The 23,204-nt window shown below is 39.2% G+C and overlaps 1 protein-coding gene across 2 annotated transcripts; it reads left to right on the top strand.

Annotated features, from left to right (window-relative positions):
- The first annotated feature begins 693 nt into the window (after positions 1-693).
- Positions 694-22,134, top strand: STIL (STIL centriolar assembly protein). 2 transcript variants are annotated; one of them, XM_068953074.1, is made up of 16 exons: positions 694-827; positions 3,162-3,269; positions 5,097-5,212; positions 5,356-5,543; positions 6,579-6,826; positions 7,648-7,731; positions 7,858-7,944; positions 9,600-9,747; positions 10,889-10,998; positions 11,842-11,956; positions 12,793-13,860; positions 15,210-15,375; positions 16,140-16,365; positions 18,335-18,527; positions 19,141-19,394; positions 20,318-22,128. In XM_068953074.1, the coding sequence occupies exons 2-16, from the start codon at positions 3,178-3,180 to the stop codon at positions 21,144-21,146; spliced, it is 3,924 nt and encodes a 1,307-aa protein (XP_068809175.1). In that variant the 5' UTR covers positions 694-827; positions 3,162-3,177; the 3' UTR covers positions 21,147-22,128. The 2 variants fall into 2 exon arrangements, with proteins under 2 accessions (XP_068809175.1, XP_068809174.1); XM_068953073.1 differs by lacking the exon at positions 694-827 and adding an exon at positions 1,760-1,860 and having other exon boundaries at positions 20,318-22,134.
- The last annotated feature ends 1,070 nt before the right edge of the window (positions 22,135-23,204 follow it).

Below are 23,204 nucleotides of genomic sequence, written 5' to 3'. Positions count from 1 at the left end.
TGTGGAATGCATTGTGTTAACATTTAATGTGCGTTACACAGTTACTTCCCTGGGTGTAATTCACCCCTTTAGATCTGAGGGGTGCAGTGCCTCAGCCGAGCAGTTTTCCGCTTTCTCGCTCAGCCTGGGATCACCACAGAGTGTCAGGAGTATCTGTCCCGGAATAGCTGTGTGATAGGAGTTGCAGAGTGGACTGGCAGCAGAGGCAGTGAAAGGCCCTGGAGGCTGGGATCATGTAGAAGTGGACTGCAGCAGCGTGACAGCAGATTAAAAATCCTGACTTGACTTTTTTGGGGGAGCTTCAGATGAGGATTTTGCTGATTAAAAATGCAGAATTGGACCCTTGGACACAAAACAGGCATGTGGCTGTGATCAAACTGCCACTCAGGTCCATGCATATATCCCGCTTGTCCAATGTTAGGCTTATCGGTGCTACATCTGCTCTTCACTGACACCTATACCCTGCCTGTATAGCATGACCCATAGCTTTCACTGGTTGAAACGCAGCGGCAAGTTCAGTAGCTGGGAGACTGTACCCTCTTCAAGATAGCCACGTACCAGCTGCCCAATATAGCCTGTATGTTGGGTTGTATATGGATCCTGAAGCACTACTGTGGCTGACGTTGCAAAATAATCCACTTAGGTTAAAATTTAATCAGTCATGGGTACATCTGAAAGGTAGAGCATGGACTGCACATGTATTTCTTTTTATTAGCTTGTTTACTAGCTCTGGTTGAACGTCATGCGTTCTGGCGTGGATCCAGCTGACCTGGGTTTCATGGCCTTTCCTGCAAGAGAAGAAGCACTGCGGATACTCGCCTTGAGCAGTAAGTGATTTCTGAGATTTAGGCGAAGCAGCTGTCCTTGTTGTTGCCGTGGAAACTGCCTCAGCGCAGGAATTGCTGTCCCAACGGCACCCCGCAACATTCCATAAGAACGGCAGCAACCGAGCCTTAACTGTTGGCACAAGGAAGTGCCTGGGTAAAGTTTACCCAGCCTGTGCAAACATCCTGGTGTCCTGATCATAACTGAGCCACCCGTATGTTTTGTGTGGCTAAGTATTAGCTTTGTGGGATCGTTCGCACCCAGGGATAACTGGTTTCAAAAGAGCAAGGCCTGAGGGACGCCTTGGCCTAACCAACGCGGCAGGATTGCGCAGGCAGGGCAGTTGTGGCCTGTGCCGTAGATTTGGCGAGAGCTGCTGGAACTGCAGTAGTTTGATAAGAGCTTGAAGCAGCTGGTGAGCGCTGGGGCAGTCCGGCGCGCAGGCTCCAGGCCAGGGCAGGCCCGGCCCGCTGCGGTGAGCGCGGCCTGGACAAGCTCCCTCGTTGCGGGCTTCTCCGCAGAGGCTCGAGCAAAGGCGTAAGTGAGGGGAAGCCTCTCCTCTCCCGCTTCCCCTTCGGCGATGCGGCGCTAGGCTTGGCTCGCAGGCTGAACGCCCCGCTTGCGCCCTCCCGCCGTGCCGCGGCTGGCGGCTCCCCTCGGCCCCGCCGCCGGCGCCCGGGATGGCGGCGGCCCGCCGCGCTGCCATGGCAACCACGCCGCGGCCTCTGCGCCTGCGCGCTCCCCGCCCTCTCGCGGACCGTTTATAAGAACGCTGAGGTTTTTTAAATCCCCTGCGCGCGCGCGCTGGCGGTTGGTTCCCCAAGGTGCTCTCTGATTGGTGGAACGTGCGGGTCCCCCGCCGCGCTCTGATTGGGCTCAAGCGAGCGGGGGAGGCGGGAGCGTGGCGAGTTGCGCTTTCCGATTGGCCGGGAGGCGTTGGCGGCGCGGGGCGCGGGGTCAGTGCTGGGCTGAGGAAGGCGCCGGAGCGGGGCGGGACGGGCCGAGCCGCCGTCCGAGCGGCCGCGGCGGCGGGAGGTGAGGCGGTTACCGGTACCTGCCCTCCGGGAGCGCGGCCGTCATCAGGCCATGCGGGAGGAGGTGTCACCGGCCGCTTCCTTCCTCCCTCAGGGCGCGCTGACAGACCGTTGCGACGCCGTGGTGGGGGAGGGGCTGCGGCGGGCGCTCCGCGGCTCGCAGCGGCGGTACCCGCCCCGCTTAGGGCCAACGGCCCGGGATGGGTCCGCCGTACCGTGCCTTGCCGGGGTGCATCGCGGCTAGCCTTTCGGGTCGCGCTGCGCGCTCGATGCCTGTCTGCCAGTGCCCCGCTGGTTGTTAGGACCGGTCTTGTTTCTAATCCGTGTTTGCGAAAAAGCCTCGTGGAGACGTTGGGGCTTTATAGACCTGCCCAGCACTTACAAAGCCGGGAAACTTTCCGTGGCAAACCTAAATTAGGCACTGTTTGGATGGGCGTTTGCCCTTTAGTGTGCCTCTGTTAACTATTGTAGGAAACATATGAGCTGCATGTGAGCTGCCTATACAGCAGCTGTAAAAGCAGAGAAAGCTCTTTCCTGAGGACTTGGGGAAATACAAAGGGAACACCTTGGCAATATTTGAAGGTTCAAATATTCATAAAGGAAGTTCTTGTTGGTTGTTAAACGGTAGTAGGATATTGCCTAAGTATTCAGTATTTTACTCGAAGTTAATGCAACTTTTAAAATTAAATCTTCCTTCTGCAAATCAGTCTATGTGACTACAGATTAATTTCTTCAGGCCAGTCTGAGGTGTTCATCACAGCTTGTGCGTTACAGTACTTGACTTTAAGACAATGCTTTATTTTAAAAGTTTTCAGAACTTAAATGGAGTGAATGCTGACCTTAAGTATTGAGTAAAACTGCTAGGGCATTTGGAAGCTGACCTAGTGTTATCCCTGCTAAATCAAGATTTTTTTTTTCCTCTGTACCGTTGAAGTTTATAATGACATATCCTGTTGTTATCCTTTCCTGGGATGTACTTAAAGTAGCTTCATTTCATGAGCTGTATCTTGCAAGCCTGTATTTTGGCCTATACGACTTCTCAGATTGTGTGAAAGAACTGTCCAGTGGAAAATGAATGTTCCATACTGACTTTGTATTTCATATCCTTGACAACTATATAGAACAAAGTTTCTGCTTCATTGGCTGGGCCTTAAAAAAAAAAAAAAAAGAACAACACCCAAACAAAAAACACTTATGTAGCCTATTTGTTTTTCTTATTGGCTTACTCCTTTGCCCATTTAGTATATGAAATTATTAAGCCAAATCCTTTTTCCTTTCTTCTCTCTGCTGTCTTCTCCACAGGTTTGTTTCAGAAAGGATGGTCCCTTTCAGTTTTCCTTTGTCAAAGCGTGCGCTTTGGGACCCAGTCCCTATGGGAGATGTTGTTGGTTCACATATCAGCTATTACAGGTATAAATAATGTTTTAAAGCAGCTAATGGTTAAATCAAGAATTATATGATTCATAGTTTAATTTTCTCTTTTGAGTCTGGTGTATGAGAAGACCTAAAGGGAAAAGAAACAGCCAATGTGTTCATAAGTGTGTAGGGCTTTTTAGTTGAAATATTTCAGGGTTGCCCTTTTGGTGGTGTATCACAGTCAATTGGGTTTGAGGTGCCTCAGTCCGAAGTAACTTGCAATTTCTTTCAGTTCCCTTCCCAAATGGAAAGGTGTAAAAATAAATGCATACTTGTTTTCTTTAGTCTACTTTTCCATGTCTGTGAGCAAGAATGTTTATGACAAGTTGAGTACAAATAGCATGCTTCAAGCAAAACTAAATATTTTATTTGACTCAAGACATCTGGATTAAGTACTGGAAGATCTGATTTCTTTTATTTGGAAAGAATCTAGATGCAAATCTGAAGCAGTTGTGAATTTCTAGAGCAAGGAATACCAAACCTAACTTATAAAACAAATGGAGAGTAAAGCTGATTCTTATTACTTAGGGATAATTTACATACAGATGTTTTACAAATCTTACTGTAGGTGTTAAAGCACATCTATGAATATCACTGTGAGTAGAGGAGAATATAAAACCTTTATTCTCTGTAGCAATGGATAGTACTGACTGAGAGGTGGGTAGCCTTTAGATTTTACTCAGAAGTCAGAGGGCCTCTGCATATCCTTGCCACATAATGTTATTTGAATGTAAATTAAGCCCTTGGTTATGCCCCCCTTTCTCCCCTACCTGTCTCCCCCCCCCCAAAATTTTGAGTAAGGTATAGCATGTAAAGCCTATGGTCATTGTTGCTGATCAGTTTTCTAATTTTCAGCCCTTGGTGATTTAAGATTTTTTTCTTAAAGAGGATTATCAGGAAGCATCCTCTATGACAGTTTTAATATAGTCATCCTAATTTTTATTTTGATGAAGGCATTTGTCTTGGTTAGTCTTGACCAGGCAGGATCGTCGTTGCAGTATTCATAGACCAGTAGCTTCACTCTTTCAACTTTGACCTCTCTGAAAGTCAAAATCAGATAAGCTAAATCAAACTAAAATAACTTTGGTGTATTTACTGCACTACATTCCGATCTTAGTTACAATTTTTTTTACTAACTTAATGATAGTGAAACATTGGTAGTTACCTGTTTTTCTCCAGTTGTACACTCGTGTGTTATTTAGCCCAATCTTTGCTCTTTTAAACGTCCATAATAAATGCTGTGCTAGAATGAAAGCACTCTATCAAAATTAGTTAAGCTTTTTTGACAATTTTCTTATTTTAATTTAAGAGACTGTTTAAATATTCTATGTTTTGAGCTTAGAGTTTCTAACTACTTTCTCCTTCTATTGAAATAGTTCACAGTTGTTCGTCTCTATTTGTTCTTGTAACGATGTTGTCCTCTAGCTGAAAAAGCTCTTCTCTCTCCTCCTTATTTATCCTGTGTAGAAGGAATTATTTCTCTTTTGTTTGCTCGGCTAGTCACCCCAAAATTTTCTTGTTGGAATGATCTTACAGTGCATTCTGTGTAGCCACTCCAGTTAAAATATGTTTTTCTTAAACATGAATGATTAAGGACATACACTGAACACCAATAAAATTCCATTGAAGTATTGTATAATGCTGTTAATTTTTCCCTTTCTGCCGTTAAGCACTTTGGGCTGTTTCTATATATTTTGTTTTTATGAGATAATAAAATGCCTAGAAGTTCTTGCAATATAATACACTTTTTATTTTTTTTTAAACAAAAAAATAAAAAGGTAAACAAATTGGGTGTTAAACTTGCTCTTTATCTTTTCCTAGAAACCCAAAATTATCTGTAATGGAGAAGACCCTGCGTCTTGCCTATCGTCATGCTAAGCAGAATGAAAAGCAATTATTTTCCTGTTTTTTGCTTGGGACTCTTGCAGTGGATGAAAGTAAGTTTTTGAAAAATCAGGCAGATAGACAATACTGGTTGGTTAGCAAGCTTTTATCAGGTAGACTGAGTTACTGCTCTTTATCTAATGTGTTTTATGTTTGATCAGACAGGAATTTTGGTATGATTTTTTTTTCGTTCCAGGTGGCGAAGGCATAATGATAACGATAGACCGTTTTGATCCTGGTCGAGAAGTTGCTGGTGGATCAGGCAAAATTCCAACTGCTTCTCTTCCTGGAGACTTCTTAATTCCATGTACAGTTAATTCTTGGGGACCTTCTTCAGATGATGTTAGAGTGCATAGTGCTGAAGATATCAGTTTGGCTTTTAAGGTAAGCAGCACCTGGCAACTTCTGAATCCCTTAAATAAACTGTCTTTTAGATGGGAGATTGGACAGTGCACAGGGCTTAGTTGGTTTTTTGTTTTGTTTTTTATTTTTCCACCCATAAATTTAAAACATGTAGAGAGGTAGTGGTGGAGAAGACTGTTTACCCAGTTACATGAAATGAGCTGCTTGGTTGTCATTAAAGATCTTACTGGAAACTATTAAAGTCAGTAACCTCACATATTTAAGGATCACACTCTTGAATCTCAGACTAAGAACTTGCTCTGTGACCATAGTTTTTTCAGCTGATCTGTCCACCAAAATGAGCAATACAACTGTGGTAGCAACAAACTTAAAAAAGAAAAAGCAGCTTTTTCTTTTAAATGCATCCTGAAGGACTTGCAGTGTTTGTGCAACAGGTGGTAAAAAGTATTGCTAGGCAAGTGACTGTCAAGAAAATGCCTAGTCCATGTAGGCTAGTAGTTATAGTTGAAGTACGTGTCTCTCTCTCCTGTACTCTGTTGTAGATGTGCAGTCTAGTAAATACACCTTCCACTCCTGTGAACATTTACCTGTAGTTATTGTTGTGTGTATTTTTATAATACGAATTGAGTCTTACTTTCCATCTAAGCTTTCTCATGATGATACACCCACATATTAAGATACAAATTTATTAAATGCAAGTAAGTTTCAACATATCACCTTGAACCTTCTAGCTGCCTGTCATTTTATTAATTTCCATTTAATTAAAATAACCTCAGGTTTTCAAATATATTAAAGCAGTGCTAAGATATGCAAAGTTTAATAATTTGGGGTATACTTTACATTATTAGTCATTATATTCAGCATAGCTATCAACTTTTGAGACCTGGATTAACTTTTTTTACTATAGTGCCTATTGCAATGCTAGCTATGATGGATGAGTTAAATTTCTACTGTAATATAAAATGTGTTCTACTGTAATATAAATTGTGTTGTGGTAGTGATATGGAGCCAAGTCTGTATAACACTTTTTTTTTTCTCCCTCTGCACCCCTTCTAGGGTCTGCAGCACAGTCTGTGCAGTAAAGACTCACTGGATCTCTCTAAACTGCTCACCATTAGAGCTCACATTGTTTTTACAGAAAACCTGGATAGTCTAAATTTTAATTTTCACTGGGCTTCTATTACTGCAGCAAATATCTTAGAATACACCCCTGTGAAGTCTGTCCCAATTATTCCCACAGCCCTAGCAAGAAACTTGAACAGTCCTATGAATATTGCACAAGTTCAAGGGACTTATAAATGTGGGTAAGTAAAGGTTAATACTAAAACTATAAAAAGTTGTGTGCCAGTTGGTTGCATTCCTTAAAACCAGAGAGGTAGAGATCTCAACCAGTGCTTTGCTTTTTAATAAACTAACTGAAATTAAAAGAGGATAACCTCTAGTACCTAGAAAAATTTAATACAGAAACAGGATATGGAACAGAATAAAAATCTTGAACTGTTCTACAGTTGTTGCTTTTAACTTCAGTAGAAGGACCTTCCTACATAGGGCAGGGTGTTGGGGGGGAACAAGACACTCCTAGCTAACAAAATAACTAGGAAAAGCATCCAGCTTTTTAAACAGCATCAGTGCTGGCCCTAAAATGAAAAGCAGGTGAATGCTAATAAAAATGACTTACTGTGTTAATCATGCTTGTAATATGGTGTTGGGGAATCTTCGTTCTGACTGATTATAAAGTTATTAGGATGAACTGAAGGATAGATCAGTGAAATAATTTTAAGTTCTTGACTACCACGTTATTTGGAGAGGAACCTTGTGAATCCATCTCTGAAAGTTACTGTTCAAATTTAACATGACTGCATTTCTGGATTCATCAGGACTACCACAGTATTAAGTAAATGTACTTAATGCTTTGATTGATATGTAGGGAATTGATGAAGAGCTGAAGAGTTACTGTAAATATGGAGGAATGATCTGAATTTTATGTTTACAAACTTTTTTCTTACAGTAATTTCTAAAAATGCATTTGTCCTGCATTTTTTCTAAAAAAAAAAAAAAAAAAAAAAAAAACTATCTGACCTCCAAAATACTGAACAACGAAAACCCAATTTCTGCTTTGTTTCAGCTACCTTACTATGGACCAGACACGAAAACTACTTTTGCTGCTTGAGTCTGATCCCAAGGCTCACGCTCTACCACTAGTCGGAGTGTAAGTGGCTGTTTTTGTGCAGTTGTAGCTTAATATATCTATTGATTTGAGACATATTTGAATGAGTACATAGTGGAAATTTGGCAATGTAACTTTCTTTAATTGGATATTTCTTTTTACTTTTAGTTGGCTGAGTGGAGTTACTCATATCTGTAGTCCTCAAGTCTGGGCCTGTTGCTTGCGATATTTATTCAGTTCTTCAATTCAGGAAAGGCAAGTGACTTTGATCTGCAAAACAAACTACTGACCTGCTTAGGTGTATCCTCCGCAAACTGATGCGCATGCCTGATGCAACACTAGCTCTGTTCAAGGATATTTGGGGGAATTCTGTGACTCCTATGTTATAAAAGAAATAGGATTATCTATTTTAATTATTCTTTCGCTTTATCTACTCCTTACTAATTTTCTGAAAACTAAAACTAAAAAGTGTTAGAAAGCTGTGCTAATCTTCCAAAGACCGAAGAGTAAGTATTAATATTTAAACTAAAATACTGTGACTTTAATGATAAGAATCAGCAAGCAGGAAACCTCAGTTTATATGTGGAGGATGGTGGGACAGGGGGCATTGGTTTGGGGTTTGAACTTTTCTCATGAGTACTTTCTTTGACAGAGGTTTTCTCCCTGGTTGATGTCTAACCAATGAAGCATATTGATTTGCAGCTAATGTTGTCTTGTTATTACTTGCTGAGTATTATGTTTATGTAGTTTGCGGTTTTACCTTTGTCATACTAGTAAATAATTCTCCACTTCCAACATCTTTTCATTTGTAAAATTTGCGAGGTTCTGTTTGTATGGAATCTATAAGGGAGTTAGTGTTTAACTGTACTTAAAAACTGCTCTTCAAGTAAATAAAATTTTCATATATGTTGATATATTAAAATTTCTTCTAGACGACCGCACTTGCTTTTAAATTACAAAATAAGTGTTAGCTACATTTGAATTGATGTGTTTGTAATTACTGAACAGACCTTTTTCCTGAAGAATTTAAATACTCCAAAATGCAGATAAGGGCCCAATTAGATTATATGATTGAGATAAGCAATGTTAGATGCTTGACTCTCATTAACTTTTACTGATGCCATCTTGGAAGTGGATTAGGCTAATTTGGTGAGCCATGCAAACAGAATTAACCTTTGTGCAGACTCTTTAGTCTGTATGTCATAAAGTTTTAATTCTTAAGATGTAAGAATAATTTAAGTTGCATTTGAATGCTTTTCAAACATTTTGTTCATACTGCTTTCTCTGTCACTGATGTATTTTTTAACAAGCACATTACAAATACTATAAAAAGAAGTGGTGCTCTGAAAGTAGTACCTCTTTCTGGAAATCCAAATCACTGTGTTCATTGTCCTTGATCTTTTGTTTTAAATGTTGAATGCCTTTTCTCAGTGTTTTGTACTTACGGAAAACATTTTAGTATCATTCTCCTAAAAATCTTTTTCTTGTCTTTTAAAATTAAAGAACACTGAATATTTAAGAATAACTGAAACACTAATTGTCTTTAAGATAAGACTTCTGTTGAATTGTTGAGTAATCACAATATTATTTGTATACAGTCTGTTAGATAGAAAAACAGATGCTTTCATCTATACTGTGATTGAAGCCTTCCATGAATTCATTTGAAGTGATCCTAAAAGATCTAGAAAAAACATTCTCACTGTTTCTTTACTTCGCCTTCATTCTTATATGGCATCAGTCATAGGGTCAGTTGCTCTTTCTATAGCTCAGTACAATTCAAAATGCAAGTGACTCACCAGTTTGCTAACCTATGTGATAATTGTGCCTGATATATTGAGACACTGAGGACCTTCTAACTGTTGCTTAAGATTTTTAAGGTTTATGCCTTTTGTTATTTCATTTAATTTTAGGGTTTTTTCAGAATCTGGGAGTTTTCTTATTGTGCTTTATGCATTGACACACAAGGAACCAGAGTTTTATGAGTGCATTCCCTGCAGTGGACAGACTGAATTAGGATTTCAGCTCTTAACTTGCAATGAAACAGTACACCTCTTCAAAGTAAGTGGCTTGATTTCCTGCTGCATTGTGGTAGTTTACCCTAAAATTCAGTTTTTAAGTACTTACAGGAGAAGTCACATTAGTGTAAACCAAATGAAACTACAGCCTTTGAAAATGATGTAGCTATACAAAGCTAAGGGTTTTGCAGCAATTACTGTAAATGCAGGGTTTGTCTCAAATTGAGAAACGACATCCAAAATCTACAGCTGCTTATTTTTCTCATAGAAATGCAGTGTGCTGTGTTCAACTTTGGTAATGCTCCTTCTTGTTAGTCACCTTCTGGTTTTCTCAGCAGAAATTCTTGATTTCCTGTAGTATTTGTGAGTCTGCAATACTGTGTGCATACTGGCTGTTTCTTTCTGGAGAGCAAAGCTAGATAGTCGTGCTTTCCTGGAAGCTGAGTGCAAAAGGGAATTGGGTGGTTACTAATCTGCAAATCTCTTGTTCCTGCTTTGTTACTGTAGCACAGCAATTTTCTTTGCATGAAGTAACTCTTTGAAAGCACTTGACTGATACTGAGCCTGAGAAGTGCAGGTAATGTTTGAGAAATTCTAGGGGATCTCAGTTACTTAAATGTTTTTCTAGCTTGGGCAGAACCTGAAGTTCAATTGTTAGTCAGTTCTCCTGTGCTCTGGTAAAGAAGCAGCTAGAGAAGTGTTCTGTGCTGGTGTGCTTCATGTTCTCTTTCCAAACACATCATCCTAATCAGGACTGCCTTCCCCAGTTAACCTAGGTACAGTTTAGCTTCCTGAGAATCGCAAGGTTCTTAGTAACAGAGGTGAGTTTCTGAGTCTCCAAGTCCTTCCCAGCTGTGGTGTCTGCAGCAGTAAAGTAGAACAGTTGCCATTTCCTATAATGGTGAAGGTTTGTGGAAGAGGTAACTAAGCAGTTACAGCAAGGAAGCATCTGCTCATGGCTATAATTAGGCCAACAACTTTACAGGGCAGCAGGGGAGCAATGTGAAAACAGGAAGGGAAGTTGTCTGCCTCCCTGTAGTGGTGAAATAATTGAGAGTTGAAAGCAGAGGAGAGGCAACAAATCAAATATAAGCTTTCTTAAAACTATTCCATTGTGAGTAGTACCTCAGTGGTCAAAAACTGAATATTGCACGCTTCATAAATACAGAGAATTTCATTTTCAGAATGTTGAACCTTCAGACAAGAGTCCTATCCAATTTGAGTTGAGTGCAGAAAAGCAAAATGCAGAATCTGAGTTCTTCAATAGGATCTGCAAGAAACTTCCTATTAGAAGGTAAATCTTTCTGATGTCATTTATACACCAAAAATTAAGTATTTTATCGGATCAGGTTTTTTGGCTTCTGCTGTGTGCTGTCAGGTTAGCTGTGACTACAGTGATCTTCCCTGACATGAAAATCTGTGAATAGGCTTTTGTTTATTGCTAGATTTAATGTTCTTCAACTAAGATTGTCAAGCTGACCAAAATTCTAGAGAAAATACTAGGGGTTCTACTCTTTAATGGTTGCAATTTGTGCAGTGACTGTTTCTAAAAGGAATTCTTTACTGATGAAGCTTAGTTTACTGCATGAAGCTTTCTGTGAGGTCCTCCTTTTGAAGCAAATCTCTAATTGCAACCTGCTTAAGTTGTTTAAAAATCATTTTTCCTTCTGATTTCTCAGAGCTGACAGCCATGTAGGTTGAAACTGAAGGGGTTTTTTTTTGTTTTGGAAAATACCTTATCCACCAACTTTGTTTGTATGGCTATAAGATGGCCTTATTCTCCTTTAAGCAGTATCGCAATCTTTACCTTGGCACTTTCTATCTTTGTAACATAAATCAGTCTTTCAGTGTTAGACTGTCATTTGAAAGGTGTGTATGTCTGGAGGCTGGTGGAGAGGGTTAGTATCTTTTTGCCTAAAAAAGAGCATTTCAATCTTCACTATTTGGCTTTAGAGTTGTTTGCCATATGACATTCCCTGGCTAATTAGGAAAGATGCGTAACAACTACTTCTCCAAAAATGGTGTTGATATTATGCTGTAGACTTTGTGGTAAAAAATGTAAAGGTTCATGTTACAGCTGCCAGATCTGACATTCTGACATGCAGAGGTTTTTGGCTTGACTTGTACTGTTTTTTAGTCCTCCTCAAGGCTCTTCACCCAGTAAGTTGTCAGCAAGTGATCATGACTCTGGTGTAGAAGATGAGGATTTATCCCCCAGACCAATTCCAAGTCCTCATCCAGTGAGTCAACAGGTAACTAAATGACATGTGACAAAAAGATGTGACAAAAAGTTTTCCTGTCTAGGTGTAAGGAGGTAGGAGAGTATAAAGTTTGAGAAGTAAAAAGTTAGTGTTAGCAGGTAGAAAACAGAACTGAAGAAAAGGACCCAAAAATCCCTACTCCTGCTTATTCAATCTGCCTTTGTGCCAGCAATATAGACATCTTAAAAATTCTTACATATGCTAGCATTTGGAAACAGATGGTAGGTTCAATTGTGGGACTCTTGCTACCATTACAAAGAAGAGCTGCAGTGTCTTTGGCAAAGAAAGAGGCAGCAAACACTCTTGTATGTTTCCAGGTAGAAAAAGCATCCTCTAGTCTATCCTCTATTTTGCTGGAGTATATCTAAACATTATCTACAACGAAGCGTGTTTGATAATCAGCACTTGTCATATGCTCCTAGACCTACACTGACTGGAGACAGATAGTGCTGCTATCTATTTGGGTTAACAATAGTAAGAAGGAGCATGTAGTTCCCTTTTTGAAGTGGAGAGATCCATACTTTGAAATACCCTCCAGGACAACAAGGGGAAGAGCATTAATTGGGTAGGCATGGCTGTTATCCTGTGTGAAAGTCAGTTTACCTTCTACGGGTGATCCTAGAGGTCCTGCTGCTCTTTTTATGGTCCTGGATTTTCCAATTTTTAGAAAATTATTCCAAGTGCCCTGTGTTTGGAGCTGGTAGTGGGCAATTATGTTCATTTTCAAATGAAAACATTTTCTTTGACTGACACCAGGAAATTCTGCGTGTGAAGAGCAGAAAGGCAGAATTTAAGTGGTTTAACACTTGCTTCTGTCATCTCTCTAGGTTACTAGGATCTTTCCTTCAGTTCCTGAACTCTCCCTTGTTTTGGATGGAAGCTTCATAGAATCAGAACAGTTACCTAAGACAGTGAGCGCTTCAAATGCAAAAAGTCTACCCTCAGTGCTACATCAGCCTACTATAAAAAAGAAATGGCCTTTGGGATCTACAAATTACCCCGCTCAATGCTCTGATGACAAACAGAACTTTGCTGCTAATACAGGAGATCCTTCTTTGAGGCAACTGCCAAGCCATTTAAACCAGAAAATTCCAACTTCAAAGGCTTCCAGGGGAAAGCAAGCTCTACTACAGCAGCATTCTCACTGTAGGATACTTGGTCTTCAAACACGAAAAGGTTCTGAATCTTCTTCCTCTTCTCCTTCAACCCCTTGTAGTGGGCCTTCCCCAGATGCATCTGTGCATCATCCCAAGAGGCTATCAGAAAGGCTTGTATTAAATCCTGATGGAGTTGCACAGCAGGGAGAGTCTCCTGTTAGAAGAACTTCAGTTTCCAGCTCCAAGCAGCTTCCTTCTGTTACACAGCCATTCCTCCACAGCTCTGCTTTTTCACCGCGGAACTGCCGAAGACCATCAGAACTGCAGGTGCCGGTTCAGATGACATCTTGCTGTGCAGCTGGTGCCTGCAATTGTCAGTTTCTTGGTCCTGTCCAATATAATCCAACAAATTCATGGCAAGGAATGGGAAAAATGAGCCCCAAACAAGGAGCAGAAATCCAGTCAGAGGTGGCTCAAGAGAATCCATGTACAGTGTTCCATCAAAATACCATTTGTCCAAATATTTGCTGCAATACAGGATACACCACAAGTAGCCCTATAAGCTTGGCATATCGTGGGAAAATGGGGAACTGTTCTCTTGATAATAACTTATCACCTGGAGTAAGACTTTCTTCAAGTGTAAGCCCCTGTAGTCTGCAGTTTTGTGCAGCACATTCACCGTGCACACACATGCCTGCTTCTAAAACAGGATCAGATAATGGAATGATGGGATTATCTCCAGATGCTTACCGGCTTCTTACAGAACAAGATAGACAATTAAAATTGCTTCAAGCTCAGGTTTGTTGAAATGGCTGCTTTCTCCTCTGCCCTCTTAGTGATTAAATGTGCTTTGAAATCCTTCTTCTCTCCCCCCACCATAAAGGAATTAAAAAAAAAAATTAACTGTTGGCTCTTCTCATGGAGACAAGAGCCTGTGAGATCAGGCGCAGTTTGGGAGGTCCTGGTTAACTCTGCCAATTGCCCTTTAAAACAAATGAGAATGATCTGACTTTTTCCTAATTAGATTTTTGCATTTTTTATTGTAATTCTATAACATGATTATTTCCATTTTAGCAAACTGTTCTGTAATCTAAGTTGATTATATTTCTGTCTAAAAACAACTTTACTGCTTGGGCCATGAGCTTTGGAATGACTGTAAGCATACAAGTAAAGTGCAATGTGTACTAGCATGCTACTTTGCCTACCTTCAAGCCTGCAGCTTCCTAGGCTGTGAAGGCTGTTTCGTAGAAAACTAATAGTCTGTCTGCAGCAGACTGGCAACGTTTGTTAGGTATTTATTACTGGGCTAGAAAGCTGGTTTTCAGTTGTCCCACTAGGTTCTATTTCACTACCAGATTAAATTCATTCAAAATAGTAACCTTTCATATTGCTGGCCCTGTATTTTACAGGGTATAATTTGGGGCTGAAGATCCAAAATGTAAACCTTGTTGCTAGTGATGACTGATAGGAATAGGAAAGTTGGTACAGTTGCATGCAGTACATATTTTTCCTGCTTAAACCAGAACTCTGCAACTGAAATATGCTTTAAATAGATTTCCGGTATGTAAAATCAAGTTCTCAAAACATGGGTGGTAAGTAAGGGGGGGGGAAGCCCCTCCTCTTTATTGTGTAAATGCATTAATAGTCTTTACTGTTACAGTGCTGTGGAGAAATCAGTGAACAGGGTAGGCACAAACAAAGTAGAGTTAAGATTGCCTGGGCAGCCCTAATGTTATCGTTTTTAAGCGTTTAATTTTGTAATTAAAAGCAAGTTGATTTAACATGGCGTAGGGACAATTGATGTAAAAAATGCTTGGCTGTTAAGTGAGTAATAGGCCTTGTATGTGAATGAAAGGGACAAAAATTGCTTTCCATAAGTGTAGTGCAAATAAGCTTTGAGTTGTCTTTGTGTGGTTCCGCCAGTATGCATAAAACCTTTTATTTGCTAGCTTTGCCAACCTCAAAAATGATATTTTGATTCATGCTGCGTGCACTATTGAGAACTGGAATGTTATCTGACTTCTATGGCAATGCAGTCTGGATTTGAATCCAGACCTTAGAGGAGGCAAATTTAATAATTCAGTGTTGCCTATTATACTCTACTATATCTTACTGTACAAATTATACCATTCTGATAACTGCTACAGATCCAACGCCTATTGGAAGCTCAGGCTCATCAGGCTTGTTCCTCTGAAGCAGCTACAGCTAGCAATGGTCTGGAGCCTGAAAAGCAAGTGGAATTTGTTACTATGGAAACACAGTCCTCACCAGGTTTGCACATGAGAAAAAGTGTGAGCATTGCTGTGAGCACAGGTAACACTTTATTCTTTCACTTTCTGGATGTTGCTGTGATTTTGTGTGTGTAAGGAATGTTTTGCAGAAATGCTTAACACCTGTAAACATGTCTAGGTGCCAAAAACAACTGGAACGTCTCAGAAGTTTTTTAGCTAGTATTTGCAAGTTTAGGCTGGAACTGCTATTTGACTTTTGGGCTGCAATGGCAGTGACTGTCGCTGGAAGAGTCTTTTCCTAATAGCTTCAGCAAGGTCTTGTATTTTAAATTGTGACTTATCGAAAGAAAAAACCCAAATTATTTTCATAATTAATGCAATATTTCCAAAAGTGATAGTTTCTATCCTATCTGATATTCTATTACATGTGTTATTAATGATGTGTTTTCTGTAAATCATGGTGTATGGGAGGGAGGCAGACTGAATTCTCTTTAATTGTGGCAAATTATGCAGCTGTGACTGGCTACATGTTACTGTATCAGTTTCTGTTAACCTTTTGGAAAACATGGTTAATCTAGAGAATTTTCTCTTCAAACCGGATCAAGGTCAAATGCAAGTATAAAATACTTCAGTCCAACCAGTTATTTTCTAAATGCATGCTTTGGAGGAAACGAGCACTTGAGTGTTGTTTTGGCAACTCTTGGCTATTCCGAACCTTAAATCACTTTTAAAATGGTGAAAAATAAACTGAATGTGAGGAAATGGTTCCTCTAGCATGAGGAAGTCAAAGTATCTTGGAAGATAAAGACTTTCCTAAAGGGTAAATTGCTAATTACTCTCTTCTAGGTGCTAGCTTATTTTGGAATACACCTTCTGAAAAACAAGAAGAGCCCATACCACAGGGGAAAAAAGAAGATGCAGAAATTTCTAAAGAAGATATAAGCATTTCAATTAATGCTGAGCAAGACGCAAGTAGTGCAAGTATTGCTTCTTCTTTAAAGGTTGTAGACATGCCCAGTTTTGTAGACAGTATTCATCTTGTTGAAGAAGGAACTCGTCAGAATACGCTCCAGTAAGTAACCAGAAATGTCTTGTGTTCATATAATAGGCTAAACTGCCTTTCTTAAGTAATTACCTTTTCATAATTGGTCACCTGACTTTAGTTCTTGTTCTTTCCCTTCATTTTTTAATTGTACCTCAAGTTGTACAGTTCACCAGAACACAGTTGCCTTCAGAGCGTTCATCAGTCATGCACATTGAGCCAGCCTACTGATCAGTAGCAGTTGGTGGCAAAAGCCTTTAACTTGGAAAAGCACATACAGTGCTGACAGCATTCCCTTTCTTACCTTAAATCCTGAGGAGAAAGGAGACATTACTGTAGTCAGTTGTTTTCCTACAGTGACTTTTCTCTGTCAGCATTCAGAATGCTTTCAATTATAAGGGGTTTAGATGAAGACTTATGATTATATACCTGTCCTTGGAACTTCTGAACATTTCATACCTAATTTCTTTGAATTTGTGTACAGAATGTGTGTGTCAGCTTAGTTGATGTCATCTTCCTTATTTTTAAACACAAATTCTTCATGTTGCGGTAACCAATTTCAGTCTAATTTGATAAGTGATTTTAAAAATATTCTAAATTATGTATATGGATGTTATTTTTGCACAGGGAATAGCTGAACATTTTGGTGCTTAATGATCTAATATTCTCTGTTAATATAAAAAGCCAAAGAAGGGAGAATACCCTTCCAGTTAAATTGCGTTTCTAAAAGTAATCAACTTGGGAAAGATGCTAATGATTAAGTTATCACTTAAATATTCATATTCCTTGATTACAGTATTATCTGCAAATGTATACTGCTACCATAAGTGTTAGTGATACAAATCAGTCTTTTGAACATCTCATTTTAGAGAAATGTCACCTTAAGGTTCTTTTCCAACTTGGATTTGTAAATGTGTAAAATATCTGAGTATCTTATAGTAAGAATGTAGAGCACCACTCAGATTTCTTTCAGGGGAGCTTTTTGGAGAATGATGAATAATTGCTAGGGTAGCAGTAAAAGTAGGTTATCAGTTGATAACCTACTTTGGCTATCTAGTGTGGCACACAACTTAAACCTTATCACTTTCAACACAGGCAATTGATCAGTTAGGTTCTGAAATTCCATTATCTTACACTTGTCTTTTGAGGAGGGAAAGGAAGAGGAAGGAGGGTCACCTAAGGATCTCTCTGTATATTAGTATTTTTGACATATCTGATCTCAGTAGTTCATACAATATACCATACAATATACATATAGCAGCTGGCTAAAAGGGTTGCTGAGCATCTTGTTATAACTGACTCTGGAATGTTTACCCTTTTTGTGTGAAAACTTGTGTTCCAGATAGGTTTTGGTTCCTCTTTCACATCTGTTACGGAGAAATATTTCAGCTTGGGCTTTGTTCTCACTTCATAGTACTCTGTGTGCATCGTGTATGTGTATATTTGCGTCTGTGTCTTTGAGAAGTTGGCCAGTGTCTTTAAATGCAGCAGTGATAACACGTTATAAGTTATTCACTTTGTAAAAATGACTTTTCTTTTGAATCAATATAAGTCGTAGTTCAGAACATATGGAAAATACTTTACTCCTAAAGGCTTTTAAGTGCCCATAAAAATGCTGAAAACTTGAAAGCAGGTGAAATAGTTATTGAACATTTGGGGTTAGTCTTACAGTGTGAACTCATAGAGCTTCATTCAGTTTTGACTGAGGCAAAGAAGCCAAAACTGTTTTCAAATAATGTTTTGAAAACTAGTCAGGTTTTTGTAGTTTCACAGTACAGCATATATTTCTCCAGTCCTCAGATCACTTTGGCTCCTTTCTGCAGTCATTTTCTTCTTTCAAAGTCTCAAGCAGAAAACAAGCCAAGAAATGTTAAACCGAGCCTTAAGGATAGGTTCTTTCTCCTCTTCTGATCTTCATGAAAGGATACACTACCCATAGTGATACCTCTTGCTTTCTGTTTCAAGGAAATATCTTGCCTATCTCAATGTTCTCTTTCAGAAATGGGGATGTTTCCCAAGCACTTGTTCAAAATTCGTTGTTAGAAGAAAGTATTAGCATGTCTTTACAGAAAGAGCCAACAGAGGGAGTGAGCAACCATGTGGTGGTAACAAGTGAGCAAAACCCAGAGTCGCCTGTCTCCTTGCTACCCCAGCATCCATCAGAGGATCAGAAGCTTTACCAGGACTTACTGGTAATTCATTTAAATGTGATGTTCTGAGCTGAATGCAACAGTCACAACAGCAGTGCTGAAGTTATGATGTGGTTTTGGGATTGGCGTGACTGAAGGCTGCATGTTTGCAGCTAAATTAGGACTTTGAGCTAAGTTTTCGGCCCTTTTTATGGTTTAAAAGTTTATTGTGTACTCCACTCTTCTGTGCATACATAGTTTTGTCTACTGCCTAGCAAATAATTCTGTAGTTTGGAGATAATACTGAGCACATCTGATAACTTTGCCCGAGTAATGCCTTTTAAAATGGTAAACCCCAGTATTTTACCCCAAAGCTGCTTAAGGGTTAGATGCTTTTATCTTGAAGAATAGCAGCTTGTTGTTTTTAAATTGAGAGCAGACTCTTACAGAAAGCTTGAAACGCAAAGTGTTTCAGTATTTCACTACACTACTTGAGTTTCCATTAATGTGTCTGAATTGAATCAGAATGTGGCTAGTCTGTCGGAATACACTGACCTATTTAGCTGTATCGTAGATTGTATAAGAATAAAACAGGATTCTGGATTAACATAATCAATTCCTGCATGTCATGATGTTTTTGTCTATGTGGTCTTTTCTCTTTTCTCCTTTTCTCTAGGGCCAAGTAAACCACCTCCTGAAGTCCTCTGAAGAACAAGATCGTATGCCTGTGAAAGCAGGGTTTGTTAGTGATGGTGGTCCTAGGTATCAGAATATTGATAATGCAACAGAAAGGGACTCAAAGTCTGGCACGGGTGTGGTGGATAAAGAGGGTGTGATTAGTGCTACGCTCAAGCAATTGAGGAGTCTTGGAGTGGCAATTGAATCGCCCAGCGAAATGAAGAAAAACATACACAAAGTGGAGAATGCCAGGTAGAATACTGCTTTTGAGTGGTAGTTTCTAGAGCCAACCAAAAATCAAGGTTGGTTTTCAAGGGGCTATATTCACTGCCAAGGGGGATATGTTTGGTAACTTGGTCTGCATTTCCTGCACAACTTTGAAACACTAGGTCGTGTTATGTCTTTCGGATAGGTTTAAGAGTTCTGCTCGCAAAACTCAATTTGTTCAAATACAGCACAAGTAGCTCTAGAAGCATCAGGTGTTCAGGTTCACTAATTATTGTGTAGACAGTGTGCTAAATGGTATCAATATACCAGAGCTTGTCCTTTCAGACTTTAAACTAGATACTTAATACACACAAGAAATGAGTGTAGCAAACAAGAGTGTGAATGAATGCTTTTCTTATTTGAAGGACGCCTTCAAAAACTAGAACTTTTCAGGCTTCTAGAAATAGGTATTTTTTCCAAAGTTCCCTGTAAAATTTATTGAATTAGCATGCAGTGGGGAAAGACGATGTTCCTGGTCTCCTGGGCTTGTATCTTCTATCTAGATATAAATATTGGGTTAGCTAGTGGTATATAAATGAGTCTAAAGGTCAAAGGCCTCTGGTGTTGACATTCATTGGGTAGAATAGACCAAAAGCTTGAGCCTGCTTTAAAACAAAAACAAACCTCTAAAACCAGCCAGAGGCTGGTGGTTCTTGATACTATGGTTGTAGTGTGTATTGCATCAGAAGGGAATATCATTAGTTCTCTAGAACAGCATTTGGGTACTGTAGGTGTGAGTTGCTACAGAGCTGGTTTTTAGTATGTGCTAAATACATGGTTTGAGCTATAGCCTTTGGAAAGATGGAGAAATCTGCAAAGTGAGCAAAGTGAAATTATCAAATTAGATTGCGAAATGAGTATTCCTTCTACTATAATGCTAAAATAACTTTGTTGATGCTTTATTTCAGCATCTTAGCATGCATAAATCCTGAAGCAGTGGTTCCTGGACTAAATTATCTGTCATTTGCCAATGTTAGCATGTGTGGCTTAACTCCTAATGTAGCTGATCTGAGCATGGAAGCAAATGCTATAGCACTCAAGTATCTCAGCGAAAATCAACTATCTCGACTTTCTCTCAGTCACTCAGGCCAAAATCCTCCTGCAGACTTTTCTTTCCAAGATGTCTTGCATACAAATATGGACAAGAGCATGGTGGGTCTCAGCTTAATTTCACCAAACAATATGTCTTTTGCAACAAAGAAGTACATGAAGCGATATGGACTGATACAGGGTAATGACAGTAGTGAAGATGAAGAGGAACTTCAGGTTCAAGGCAGCAGCATTAGCACTGTCAAGAGTGAAAACATGCTGGACAAAAACTTTACCCATGTTTTGAAAGACTACAACCGCTGGACTGGGCTTTCAAAAAGAACTGATGAAAGACTTCCCATACATCTAAAAAGTCACAACAGAGAGTTGACTAGTAATGCTTCTCCACCAGAATTCAACAGCTCTGTATTTAGAAATATTACAAATGAATTTTTTCCTCCCAGAGCAGATAAGTCAAATGAAAACTCAATTCAGATTTTAAAGGATTTAAAATCAAAAAACAAATTGCTACCTGGGAAGGTCGAATTCACTGAACAACCTGGCAGGAAAGATGTAGGAGATACTCGGGTCTTCCCTGGAAAACTACATGCACCTATCCTTGAAACATTAAACCAGTCAGACAGCATAGATTCTGTTGGCACCATTCTTGATGTAAAACAGCTCAGGCAGTTGCCAAAGTTGTTCTGAACATCCCTTAGGACTGGTAATCACTCTTTCAAATGTAAGAGAGATTCCTATATAGAAGACTGCAGGGAACCAAGGATTAAGCTATTTTTTGAGGTCACTTGTAGCAACAAATAAAAATTACAAAACTGAACTTTTCAGTCCAGTTCTGAGACAGCTACCACTAAATGCTTTAGTTGATGCTGACCAGCAGTGAAGTATGTGTGCACTTTTGTTTACAGTTAAACATATTTAAGTATCTGAAAGGTGAATCAACTTGGAAAACTTGAGCAGATGATGTACTCTAATATGCTTTTATTAACGATGCTTATTTAAATGCTCTTCTGTTGACTTTTATTAAACACTGACTTTTACTTGTTTATGCTAACTGCAAGCAATAGATACTGTGTGTGGCAAAGCAGGAGGTAAGAGTTAAAGCACTAATTTCCAGAAGTTTGCTCAGTTGATTGGATTACGGTATATGTATGGGTTTGTGTGGGGTGGGAAGGGAAATATAACCATGGCCTTACTTTGCTTAAGATTGCTTGTTTTCAGACAAGAAGGCACATATAACAGATTCTGTATATATCATAAATATCTTGTAAGAAAATTTGAGAACTTAGCACTTTTATAAGTTTTATAATTTTTCCTGAATGAATGTTTTCTATTTATTTAAAAGTACATTGATCATAAAAGTCAAAAATTCCATTAAAGAATGACTTTAGTTATTTGGCATATCCTTTATTTAAGACATTTGCCACTTCCAAATCATTGTTTAGAATGGCTGACTAGAAGTATGAGAATGTGTCACCTGGTGTTGAACTTTTCAAGAAATCTGATATTGGGTGGCTGGGTAAGCGAAATAATTGATTTACTTTGTTTTGCATTAACATACAAATTAGTCTGTCATCAAAGCTCTATGGTATATTACTGAAATGGCCATTTTTCATAATCCTGTAATAGTAATATTGAATTCCTCAATTTACTAAATTATTCATTGTTTAAGTATTCCATTTCTGCTAAGACTGATTTTTTTTCAATTTTTAGTTATAGTAGATATTTTTGTGATTATAATGCTTTGTTAGGTTACTTTATATCCTACTAGTAATGGAAAACTGACATCGCCTAGTGCTGGTTTTGACAATTCTACATGCTTTTGACAGTACTGTCTCTGACAACTCAGCTCGGCCAGCATTGCTTTGGTGTAACACATTTTAGTTCTGACCTCTTGGTCTTGGAAACTAGAAACTGGCATTGGAAGTGGCAGTTTATTCCAATTCCCACCATTCATTATTGGGAAAAACAGAATTTAATGACAGTAAAGCCATTAGTTTTCTCACTGACTATAGTACCTCAACAAGCTCTGTTCCAGTTTAACTTCAGTTTGAACACAGCTTGCGTTTTAATGATGACATTGTCTCAACAGAAGTTCAGTCTAAGGTGTTGACCTCATCTTTCCTGCTCAGAGGGTATTAGACTAGAGATTAAAATGCCCCATGTTAAAGTCCCAGGACTTTCCAGCTCAAGTCCAAATGACTGCAATGTTAGTGCCTAGTTCATGGTTTAAGTGGATGCTAATTACTAATTAATTTATTACAATGAAGCTAGAGTGTTTTCCAGCATACACTGCCCAGAGAGCCTTTGTAGATTAAGAATCGGGGTGAAATGAGCCACTAACTACTTTAGAGCAGAGAGGGGAAGGTAGCAGCTTGATTCAAGCTGTCATGATGTGTCAGAACTTTCCTCTCGCAGCAGACTGTTCCATCAATAAGAATTTGTTTCCTTTCAGGAAAGGTGCTACTTTCACACACAGAAAAAAGAACCCTTCTCAATCCCTAAATCTCTAATGGATCTGGCATAAGCTTACTATCTGACAGGCTATTTCTGCTGAAGTAGTCAGAAAATAGTTAATGTTTTTGAACATTCCACTGAGATGAATGAGGCAATTCATACCTCTGAGCTATTGTTTTAGGGTTTTGTTCTTTGTTTCCTATTGTAAAATGTCTGGAAACACAGGAAGATGACAGTTGTATTGGTTAGTATTTTGAAGACTTTCTTCAAATGCTTAAGGGCTAGAAATAC

This window comes from Struthio camelus, chromosome 8 (genome assembly GCF_040807025.1).
Source record: "Struthio camelus isolate bStrCam1 chromosome 8, bStrCam1.hap1, whole genome shotgun sequence".
NCBI classification, from domain to species: domain Eukaryota; kingdom Metazoa; phylum Chordata; class Aves; order Struthioniformes; family Struthionidae; genus Struthio; species Struthio camelus.
Note: the sequence above shows the minus strand (reverse complement) of the source record. Positions and strands in the feature narration are given on the sequence as shown.